Source organism: Lytechinus pictus, unplaced genomic scaffold (genome assembly GCF_037042905.1).
Source record: "Lytechinus pictus isolate F3 Inbred unplaced genomic scaffold, Lp3.0 scaffold_20, whole genome shotgun sequence".
Classification (NCBI taxonomy): Eukaryota; Metazoa; Echinodermata; class Echinoidea; order Temnopleuroida; family Toxopneustidae; genus Lytechinus; species Lytechinus pictus.
This window is the reverse complement of record NW_026974141.1, coordinates 4,992,797-5,005,371: the sequence shown is the minus strand read 5'-3', so window position 1 is coordinate 5,005,371 and position 12,575 is coordinate 4,992,797. Positions and strand designations below refer to the sequence as shown.

The window sequence follows — 12,575 nt, the reverse complement described above, 5'->3', positions numbered from 1 at the left end:
AAACAAAGTATATGTAACAAACAGAATCGTAGTTATGTTATACAACTCATTTATTTTACCACATATCACATATGGTGAAGTTTGGGACGTGTAAAACAACCCTGAACCCTATATTATTACTTTAAAAAAATAGCTAAAATAATGACGTTCAACCATTATACTTATCACTATATTCCTTTATTTTATGATCTAAATATTCTCGATATTTTTAAACAATACCAATATTTGATAGGAATATTTATGCACGATTTAATTAATAATCGATTGCAGCATAGTTTTATTGATTATTTTTCATTCATAGACCATCCTTGCTATACAAGAAATAGAGAAAAGCGGAATATGATTCGTGAAAAAAAATCCACCAATTTGGGAAAACAATCAATTTCATTTTTTGGTCCTACTTAATGGAATAATCTGCCAAGTAATATTTGATATACCCCCAGTCACAAGATATTTAGCAAATCGTTAAAACTAATGCTACTGGAAGATAATAGTTAACTTGGTCTGGTATATACTGCATGAAAACAAATAATTTCTGTATAAAGATTTTTGTGAAAAATGAAGATATTTTTGCCTTGAAATAGTGTAAATACTTTCACTAAAAATTAAAATTGTCTGTATCAGGAATACGTAGAATAAGTATTGTATTTGATGTACAATATTGTGATTTAGTTTTATAAACAATTGTTTAAACTATGATAATGACATTATTTGGGGCTAACCTCGATTAGCATCTTGCCTTAATTGCCAAATGTTTTGTTCATACGTGATTAAAAAAAAATATTATTACATAATTTATTGACATGAATTGATGTATATATGAAGCACTTGTTTCAAAGAATAAAATACATGTAAAATGTGCTAAGTCATTCGGCCTTCTCCCGGCTTATCTATTACCGATGAAATGCAGATGCCTAAAAGCTTTTCGTGAAACACTCTTGAAATTGCCTCTCCTTGATCGTATACAAAAGCCTGCTGCATTATAGGGAATAACATGATCACGATTGGTTTAGTAAAATGGCGCAGAAATAAAATTGTAGATTTTGAAGGAAGCGTTGCTCTAAAAAATGAAAGGTAGTCACATTCTTCGTCAGTGCCAATGGTGTGACAAAAAAAAAGAGAATTCAAAATCCGTTTCAGAAACATTAGTGAAAAACACGTCTGTTCATGGGCATACAGCTTGTGAAGCTCACCTTTCAAAGAAATCAATGCGCTGAAGAAGAAGCGCACTGAAAAAGACGCATCTAAAGACGCGTTGCCATGGTGATTTTATTTCTACGGAATTTTAATAAACCAGGGGGTGTTTCACAAAGATTTAAGTATGACTAAAGGCCACTGCTCACCTTACGACTGTTTGCGATCTGATTTTGGAACAAATTGCATTTTACTCATTTTCTGAAAATGTGAATGGAACATGTCATTTTATTTGAGTTTAAAATTAATTACAAGAATACTAATATAACATTTTGTAAGATTGTAAGCCTTTATTTTGGAGTAAAGGCCAAATAAGGTTCAAATCGTAGCCAATCGTACGACTGCTATGACGTCAATACGACTAGATATTAAACTTACTTTTATTCTAAGAAGGATGATAGCATAGTCACAAATTTGAACATGGGTATTCGTACAATGATTTCGAACAATAGCTATATATTTATTAATAACAACATATATATATATATATATATGCTTGTCATTGTTCAAAACCCACCTTCACCCGACAAAGGAAATTATAATTGGTATAGTGTCGAAAATCTGTCTATCTGACGGTCAATCGGATCGGGGTCGCCCTAGCCACTAAACCCGTCTCTGTGGTCTAGTGGTTAAGGCGCCGGCGTTCAGAGCTGGGGGCCCGGGTTCGATTCCCGGCAGAGACATTTTTTCGGCATCACCAATTTTTCCAAAGGGTAGATAGCTCTGGGAAACCTTGATTTAAGCTACGCCTACCATTGTTCTCTTCATCCATTTCTTTCACACTATATGTATATATATATCTATATATTAATAATAACTGGGGGTGTTTCACAAAGATTTAAGTATGACTTAGAGTCGCACTTAAAGGCCGAGTCGCGTGCATTATAAAGGCATTACTGCATTGGTCAGATCATGCCAAGAGGAGGCGCACTACTGCGTATTGGTCAATAAGCGCGTTTAATATCATGCACGCGTCAGCATACTTAAATCTTTGTGAAACACCCTCAGTTGTTATTAATATATACATATATATATATATATGTGTTGTTATTGATATATATATAAATATAGCTATTGCTTCACCAATCAAATGTTTATTAAAAGCCTTTTATCAAAAAAGCATTGATAAAAGGTTTATTAAAAGACAAGTCCACCCCAACAAAAAGTTTATTTGGATTTATAAAGAAAGAAAAATTCAACCACGCTAACACTGAATTTTAAAAATCAAAATCGGGTAAAGAATGTTATGACATTTTTAAGTTTTGCTTAATTTCACAAAAGAGTTATCCACATTATGGTCGGTATGCAAATTAGGGGACTGATTACGTTACCCGCTTTCTATTGTATTTTATCATATGAAATATGAAAAATTCAAATTTTTCCTCATTGTCATGTCAAGCAAGGATTTATTCCCACTGAACATGTGATATTACAATTATTTCAACATGTTATGGTTCAGTTATGTTGGTCCTTTTAGTCGAATCTGTAAAAATTGAAATATATATATAATTCAAACAATAAAAAAAATCAATAAATAGTGCATGAGGGACATCATTGACTCTCTCGATTTGTATGGCCCTGAGTAGTGCATAAGTATAACATTATACTGTTTTTTGAAGAAAAAAAAATAAGCCAAACTTTAAAATGTCATAACTTTCTTATTTTACATCATTTTAAAGACATTTTCATTGTTATGCTTGTTCAATTTCTCTATATTGGATTCAAAACAACATTTTTTGGGGGGATAGACTTAACCTTAAAAGACTTTCAATGAAAAATATTTTATAAAAGGCTTCAATAGAACGGTTTAATAAGAGGCTTAAATAAAAGACCTTTGTTCAAATCAAAGCCTATTTATTTAAATCAAAGGCTTAGAGTTTAAGGATTTTGTTAAAAGCCTTTTAAAGAGATTTTTAGTAAAGCTTTTTATTAATTAGAAGGCTTTAAAGGTCGAGTCCATTCCAGAAAAAATGTTGATTTGAATCAACAGGGAAAGATTAAACAAGCATAACACTGAAACATTCATCAAAATTAGATGTAAAATAAGAAAGTTATGGCATAAAGTTTCGCTAATTTTAATAAAAGGTTTATTTTGTTATTAAAGTCTTTTATTGAAAACCGTGTCCGTTGATTGTTTTGCTTATGTTTTCGTCGTTATATTCGCATGAATGGTGAAACACTTTTAGCCTCACTTGGCTTGCTTCTATCACGGCATCTGTAGGTTTACACTCTCTGATCATAATTGCAAGGGACCGAAGGAGACTGTTTACATGTGCATAAATGTAAAAGGTGGACATGTGAAAGACGAAATACTATAAAAAGTATAAAGGATACCTCGCATGTGATTGTTGCCACAATGAAGAGCAAGGTTCACTGGAATGCTTTAAAAGGACTTCTGCAGAAACAGATAAAGAAATCCTTCAAAACATATGCATTCTTAACTCTTTAAGTATCTGCTGTTGGCATTTTTTCAGGCTTACTACACAATGGAAAACGGCACACAGCCTGCGACGTCTTCAGGATCAAGCCATCTATCTATCTTCTGTTATTGTCTATTCTGTTTTCGGTATCTTCGGTGTCGCCGGCAAAGCACTCGTTCTCATGGTCATCGCCCAAGTCGAAAATATTCGTGGTGTCACCAATCTTTTCATTGCCAACCTATCCTTAATCGACTTCTCATCCTCGATCGTTCTTATCGCAAGCTTCGTTTTCCCTCACTAGTCTGTACCATCTGATCAACAAATCCTCTCTGAGTTCCTCTGCCGCATCTGGTGCACCAAGTAATTATTTTGGCCCCTCATAGTTGTCAGTTCATTGAATCTAGTCCTGATGGCACTGGAACGTTTTTGCACCATTTTCCTTTCCAACAGATATCGCAGCCATACTAACACTCGATGCTTAAGTACTCCCATGGGCCATTGGTTTCCTTTTCCATTCTTTTGTCCTGTTATATTCTTTCGTCGAAGACAATCGGTTTGTGCTATACGTGTCATTATGGGAACCATCTTCATGAGAACCTTTGCGGCTGGAGCTTTTTTTTTTAGAGTTTGTATTTCCAGTATTGGTAAAGGTCGTTGTTTACGCATCAGATGCGTAGATTCCTTAATGGTGAGGTTTCTGGACGCAGTAATCATAAAGAAATAAACCCCAGGCCCATTATCAGAATTGAGAAGGTTGGAGATTATCGAAGTCGAGCAACAAATAACACCATTAAAAAAAATTGTTAACCGCCTCGTTCCTTTTCCTGATATGCTGGTCTTTGAATAACGGTTTTGCTTTTGCTTTGGTTTGTTGTGTGGTAGGGATCGAGCTTAATAGCGTGCTGTACCAGATATCTGTATTTATGGGCTTTGGAAATATGTGGATCAATCCATTTATCTACTCATTCCAATATCGTTGGTTTCAGAAAGGTCTGAGAAAAGTATTCTGCAAGAACAGGAGAGATGACCACCAAAGTCACGTGTCTACGATCATCTAAAGCAATTAATAGTTCATCGCCAGGAAAAAAAATCATAAGCAGCACACGAGTCATTCTATTATTGTACTTATAACTAATTGATACTTTAAGTACTTAAGTTGCACAATCTTTTGTCAACTTGGTAAATCATAGAAAGTAAAGTTTGTTGCATTTAAACGCCTTGGCTTGATTCCGAACACTAATAGAGTTATCAATCCAAAGGGCAACAAATCAAAGCTAAGTTCCATGGTAATAATCTCATTAAATGATAATGATAATAAAGACTGAATCTAAGCACTGGTTTATTTACTTATTTATAATAATAATAATGATAATACCAACAACAATAACAACAACAATAATAAAACTAATAATACAAATCGCCAGGGCGCTGTTACTGAACGTCAGCCTACATTTTGTTACAGCGTTGCGGCTGATCAAAACGAGTATTGCCGAATCAAATTCACCGTGGTAAATTTCTGTATTGTAGTTTATATCGTTTGAGACCCAATTTAATTATCAATAAACTGATTAAAGCATCAGTCCGGGTTTTTTCCAACGGTCATTTGGAATTTGTGTTGCTACTATTTCCTTTTGTTAAATGAAATGCGAATTTTGCCTGCGTCAATCAGCGGAATAAAAAAATACACAAACATGAAACAGGGAGTGGTAGCAAATATTGATAATTTAATATACTGCCCTTTCACATGGTAAAAATATCGTAATTTGAATGATGATTCCAGTGAAAAATAAGGCTAATTTAGCACGTGTGACACCATACTAGAACATGATGTGGGGCGTTGTGGCCCAGTGGATTAGTCTTCGGACTTTGAAACAGAGGGTCGTGTGTTCAAATCCCAGCCATTGCGTAGTTTCCTTCAGCAAGAAATTTATCCACATTGTGCTGCACTCAACCCAGGTGAGGTGAATGGGTACCTGGCAGGAATTTATTCCTTGAAACGCCCCAGCGCTGTAAAAGGCTGCGGGGCTAAAGCCAGGGTAATAATATCCAAGTCCTTTGGAAGCGCATAGAGACGTTATTTATAATGTGTTATGCGCTATACAAGAACTGTCTATTATTATTATTATTATTATGATTAGAATCTCGAACGCTAATCACAGTCACGATTACAATAGCAATGATCATTACAATGATGATTCAGGATTCACGTGTGAAAAGTCCCTTGGACATGCCAATATATAGAAAGATTAACCATTATCATGGGCGGCTTTTAAAGGAATATCAATAATATAGGTAATGCCTAGGGGCCTTTTCACACATAATTTTGTATCACCATTTTAATGATTGCTATAATAATCGTGACTGTAATTAGTGTTTCTGTTGCTAATCATGTTCTAGTTTGGTTTCACACGTGCTAGATATTCGTCATTAGCCTTATTTTTCACTGGAATCATCATTCACATGACGATTTTGTTTAACGTGTGAAAGGGCGGTAATATATCAGTTAGTCAAAGCTGACTCTGCTTTCATAAACCTTTCACTGCAAGTCCATGCAAATGAAGTTTACTATAATTGCCTTTCATACGACAGCTTGCATACTCACCATGACAAATCTGTTTGTGATAGCTAGCGGATGGACGGCTATACACAGTCTAGAATTGTTACATCCACCCCCCCCCCCCTCTCTCTCTCTCACTGTACTTAATTTTTGTCTCCCATTTTTGATGAGGCTATATAAAGTGCTTTCCGTAGAACGTAAATTTTACTTCGACGTATACTTCGACGTAACGACGCATTCACGCTGACCATTTATCAATTAAGAAGATGAACACCTGATTAATGCATCGAATGTCTATCTGTTGCTCAGTTAAGTATGCAGTATCACTCTAAACATGTGGAAGTGGAAAAGTGATGATGTGACATTCCTCTATAACTAGCTATGCCGGATGCCATGGAAGCGATAGAAAGGAGTAACATATATAAAGCCATCTTGTAATTCCGTTATTTACCCCTGACATTTCTTTTCTTGTAAAAATAAACAACTCATTTTCTAACGTGAATTATTATTATCAGGAGATTGATATAACCGTGTCTAGTACATCTTTCAAGTATGAATAACTCCAGCGTTCCAAGTACAGTTTCGACGTCTGAAGGGCTCAGCTACCTCTCAACCACAATTGTGTATGTCCTGTTTGGCGTATTTGGAATCATTGGCAATGGGCTCGTACTCCTTGTTATTGCCAGAGTCGGTGATCTCCAGAGTATCACAAATCTCTTCATCGCCAACCAATCCCTGATCGATCTGTGTACGTCGGTTATCCTAATCGCTAACTATGTTCTACCACTACCATCACTGCCAAAAGATCGACCAGGTCTGGCTACGTTTATCTGCCGTTACTGGTATAGTAGGTACCCGTTCTGGTCACTTATCGTAGCTAGTTCTCTGAACCTGGTCTTGATGACACTGGAACGTTTTTGTGCCGTATTTTACCCCATCCGTTTCAGACAACATACCAACTATAAGCTCCTCAAGTTCATCGCATTCCTCCCATGGGCTATAGGGTTTTTATTCCAGCTCTCGTCGGGGTATTTTACCTTCTTTGATGGTAACGACTGCATACAATCATTCTTTTCTCATCCTGCTTTCAAGAACGTCTTTCAACCTGTAGCCGTTACTCTGGAATTCATATTGCCTGTCGTTGTTATGGTTGTCGTGTACACAGGGATCTTCATTCGGCTTCGCAACGATAGTATGCGCGCATTCAATCATTCTACGCGAGGCGAGAAGAAGCCCAATTCAAAAATCGCAAGCCAACAACCGCGCATCGCCGATTACCGGAGCAGAGCAAGAAGAAATATCATAAAGACCCTACTAATGGTTTCGGTATTCTTTATTGTATGTTGGTCTACGAATATGGTCTTACTCTTCATCTTCAATTGCTGTGGAGCGGGCGTGGACTTGAACAGCTTGCTCTATAAGATTTCCGTGATTCTTGGTTTTGGAAACATGTGGATAAATCCCTTCATTTATTCTTTTCAATACCGCTGGTTTCAGAAAGGTCTAAGAAAGGTCTTCTGCAAAGGTAACAGAAAGAGCAAAACTGAAGCGGTACAAACAATTTCCAAGGCTCGGAATCAGACAAGTGAAACGGTTTCTATTTAAATTGATAAAGGGGCATTCATCTTTATTCAGCCCTCCTTCACCTTGTCACGAGTACATGAAGTAGTAGATATAACAATACTTGCAGTGGTAAGACTAGTAGTAACTGTAGTAATATTGGTAATAGAAGTAATAGTGTTACTGCAGTAGTTGTAATAGCAGTTTAAAGTTCAAACGATTTAAACAAACCGTTTTACTATTATAAAGTGATCAGGTTTTGTTTGACAAAAAAAAAATGTTAAATTTCTAATATGTATTGCTTCAAACGTTTAACATTTGTGTTAAAAAAGGTTCAAAAACTTCGTTAATCTTTTTAAAAGCCGTATCATAATGAAGTAAACCAGATATCAAATTATGCTGACGTTGCAATAGTAGTAGTACATCGATAAATGTTTCTTATATATCTGTTGTTTTAGTGTATGCCAATTTCATTTGTATTCATTCTTTGTAAATATTGTACATATTGATTTTTATTTCAGGGTCCTCAAGGACAGCAGTTTGTTAAATGATGAGGCCACCCTGATTAAATAAAACTGAAAATAAATAAAAATAAACAAATAAATGAAAAATATAATCGTGGGGAAATATCGAGAAAATCTGTACAAACAAGGAAGAAAAAGTGGGAACAAAATAATGAGCCAAGTTGAATAATGCCACGCATATGGAACACTCGCACAATATGGACTTGATCTAATGTGGAGGTTTTGTGGCTCAGTCAGTGAATAAGTCTCCGGACTTTGAACCACAAGTATGACAAGGTCGTGGTTCAAGTAACATCCGCTACTTGCCTCCTCCGGCAAGGCCCTTTTCAACCTCTGCCACTCTCCACCCAGGTGCAGTAAATAGGTAGCCGGTAGGAAGGAATTTTGTTGAATGCTCGAACGCCTGATCAAGGTATAGCCGAGCTAAAGTCGGAGTATTACTCCGTGTATATGGAGCGCTTAGAAATATTGCATTAAGCGCTGTTGTTTAATCATATCACAATTATTATTATTATCATTATTATTATTATTATTATTGTCATTATCATTATTATCATTATTACTATTATTATCATCATCATCATTATTGTTCTAGATTTTTGCATAAATTTATAGTTTCTACAGCGTGTCCCACAAAAAATGATAATGGGACTCCAAATGAGAATTATGCAAAAATTAACGAGCCATATTGTGTAAATTCATAAACACAAACAAGCATCTATTTTACCTACCTACCTATGGATACCTATGGATGCTTCTGAATGTAGTCTAAGACTATATTCAGCTCCAAATTCTGTCTCCTCTTTAGGTTGGCCGGATCATGTCCTGGTGGGTCAGCGTCAAACTTGTACTTCACAGGTTCACATCTCTAATACTTATCCAGTCCATTCTCGAAGCTGTGGACACTGGGTGCATTTACTAATTCATTACTTAGGCTATTCCAATGTTTCCTCATTCTTGTGTAAAAATAATTCTTACGTTTCTCAGTTACTGACCTCGGAATGTACAATTTTTTATCATGACCTCCAGTAGGCCCATGCACCTGACCCAAATCTGGCACTATATACCTCTTGGTCATACCTGTGAAATAACTATGTTTCGATCATATCTCCTCGCGCACGGCGATATGCTAATGTAGGAAGTTTTAGTTGAATCAATCTTTGTTCATATGGAAGGTTCTTGACTTCAGGTACCAACTTAGTGGCCCTTCTTTGTACATTTTCTAGTGCTTGAATATGTTTCTTTAAGTATGGACTCCGTACTGCATGAGCATACTCCAAATGAGGTCTAACCAATGCTTTGTATAGGAGTAAGAAGTTTTCCTTGTGAAGATAAACAAAATTAATGTTCTCCTAATTAGATTCATTAGCCTATTGGCTTTAATTATCTTTGACAGAAAGTGCTGGTCAAAACTAAGCTTTGCGTCGACAATCACTCCTAAATCTTTACTAGTTTCAACTTATGATAGATTATGTGAGGCATTATCATGTGTCATTGTATAATCATTGAATTCATCAATCTTTTTACCTATTATAAAATGCTAATGGGACTCCAAATCAGAATGATACAAAAATTAATGAACCATATTGTGTAAATTCATAATCGCAAACTAGCATTTATTTTATACAACTCGTCCAAATCTTATGAGATATGGTCCACTGAAGAAAAAAATCCGAGCCTTCTTTTAGCACTTATTAGAAAACCTCTATATTATGTTAAGTTCTTACGTTGAATAATGTCCTCATTCCCCCCCCCCCCCCCTTCTTCCTTTTTTCCCCTTTCTTCATGTGAAAACAATACAAATTTGGCCCACAACGCGCGGGGCAATACTTCAATGTAAGAACCTATTGTCGAAACTAAGCCCTTATGACAAAGCAGCCTTTGTCGAAGATCTGGGAACCGAGACAACAGATCGTCATATGATTCGGAGCTGACGAAAAATAAGTAGCTTGTCCAGTGTCCAGGACGACACTGTTTTTTTCATTCACCGATTTTACAAAGGCCGTTTGGTCATGATGGCTTTCGACAATAAAATTTCTATGTTGTAGTCCCCATCACGTTTACGAAAACTCCCTTTTTAAATGAAACACAGAGATGAATGGCAGACGTCAGTTCAGTGGAATAAACAAATACACAAAGATCGAACAGGAAGTGCATAAGGGCAGATATTGATGAAATGTAATTTGAACATGCCAATCTTTAACGAATATGTATTGAATTATCTATCAGCTCATCATTGAAGCAGGCCTGATGACTCTACTTTTCATACAAATTTCACTGCAAGTCCACATGAATGAAGCTCACTTTTATTTGATATTCATACAAACGCTTTCGTTTTCACCATGACAGTTCAGGGGCCATCTTCATATAGCTTTTCGTAAGTTAAGAGCGACTTTAAGAACGACCGTTGATCCTTTCTTATGCGCTAAACGATCGTCAATGAACATTTTGATGTATACCATTCACCACTAGAAAGGATCACCAGTCGTTCTTAAAGTCGCTCTTAACTTACGAACATCTACATGAAACACCCACCTGGTAATAAATGCTAGCGGATGTACTGCTATACACTGTGTAGAATCGTTAATCCTCCCCTCCCACCCTCTCTTTCTCTCTCTCTCTCACACACACACATACACACACACACACTATACCTAATTTCTGTCTCCTATTTTCGATGGGGCTATATAAAGTGCTTTCCGTACAAGGTAAATTTTACTTCGACGTAACGACGCTTGTCACGCTGAACAATTTTCAATTAAGAGGACAATTGTATTATTCAATTTTCATGTGGTTTAATTAATTAAAAAGGATCAATCTAAACATGTGGAAGTGGAAAGAATAATGATGTGACATTGCTGAGATGAATACATCAATATATTTTACCCTATTTTATTAATGCCCGATTCGATACGAAGGAGTAATATAAAACTATCTTGGAATTTAGTTGTTTACTCCTGTCGGCACCTTTTTTCTGGAAAAATAATCAACTAATTTTCTAAGGTGAATATCATCAGGTAATCTATAAATGTGTCTGGTGTCTGGTCTGAAGTATGAATAACTTAAGCGTTTCTAGTACAGTTTCAACGTCTGAAGGGCTCAGGCCGCTCAGCTACCTCTCAACCACAATTGTGTATGTCTTATTTGGCGTATTTGGAATCATTGGCAATGGGCTCGTGCTCCTTGTTATTGCCAGAGTCGATGATCTCCAGAGTGTCACAAATCTCTTCATCGCCAACCAATCCCTGATCGATCTATGTACGTCGGTTATCCTAATCGCTACCTATGTTCTACCACTGCCATCACTGCCAAAAGATCGACCAGGTCTGGCTACGTTTATCTGCCGTTACTGGTATAGTAGGTACCCGTTCTGGTCACTTATCGTAGCTAGTTCTCTGAATCTGGTCCTGATGACACTGGAACGTTTTTGTGCCGTATTTTACCCTATCCGTTTCAGACAACATACCAACTATAGGCTCCTCAAATTCATCGCATTGTTCCCTTGGGCAATAGGGTTTCTTTTTCAGCTCTCGTCGGGGTATTTTGCATCCTTTGATGGTAACGACTGCATATTATCATTCTTCTCCAACCCTGCTTTCAAGAACATCTTTCAACCAGCCGCCATATCTCTGGAATTCATATTGCCTGTTTTTGCGATGGTTTTCGTGTACACAGCGATCTTCATTCGGCTTCGAAATGATGGAATGCGCGCTTTCAATCGTTCTACGCGAAGCGGGAACAAGGCCGCAAGTTCAAAAGCCGCAAACCAGCAACCGCGCATCACCGATTATCGAAGCAGAGCGAGAATCAACACCATAAAGACACTGCTAATTGTTTCGGCGTTTTTCATTTTATGTTGGTCTACGAATATGATATTATTCTTCATCTTCAGCTGCTGCGGTGGAGGTGTTGATTTGAACAGCTTGCTCTATAAGATTTCCGTATTTCTTGGTTTTGGAAACATGTGGATAAATCCCTTCATTTATTCTTTTCAATACCGCTGGTTTCAGAAAGGTCTAAGAAAGGTCTTCTGCAAGGGTAAAATAAAGAGCAACACTGAAGCGGTACAAACAATATCAAAAGCTCGAAATCAGACAAGTGAAACGGTGTCTCTTTAAATTCATCAGCTAAAGATAAGAAGGGGCATACACCTTCATCCAGCCCTCGTTTAATTAGTCACAAGTAGTAGTTATAATAATACTAGAATTATAGTGGTACGGGGATTAATAGTAGTAGTAGTAGTAGTAGAAGTAGAAGAAGTTCAGGGCTCCGTCTTACAAAGAGTTACGATTGATTCGATCAATCTCAAATCCAATAATG

General features: G+C 36.6%; 2 protein-coding genes across 2 annotated transcripts; both read left to right on the top strand.

The window, feature by feature from the left end:
- The first annotated feature begins 6,571 nt into the window (after positions 1 to 6,571).
- LOC129282843 (galanin receptor 2a-like) lies at positions 6,572 to 7,776 on the top strand. Its single transcript, XM_054918701.2, has one exon. The coding sequence runs from the start codon at positions 6,724 to 6,726 to the stop codon at positions 7,774 to 7,776; it is 1,053 nt and encodes a 350-aa protein (XP_054774676.2). The 5' UTR covers positions 6,572 to 6,723.
- A 3,468-nt stretch (positions 7,777 to 11,244) lies between these two features.
- On the top strand, positions 11,245 to 12,373 carry LOC135157937 (galanin receptor 2a-like). The gene has a single exon (XM_064115142.1). The coding sequence runs from the start codon at positions 11,309 to 11,311 to the stop codon at positions 12,371 to 12,373; it is 1,065 nt and encodes a 354-aa protein (XP_063971212.1). The 5' UTR covers positions 11,245 to 11,308.
- The last annotated feature ends 202 nt before the right edge of the window (positions 12,374 to 12,575 follow it).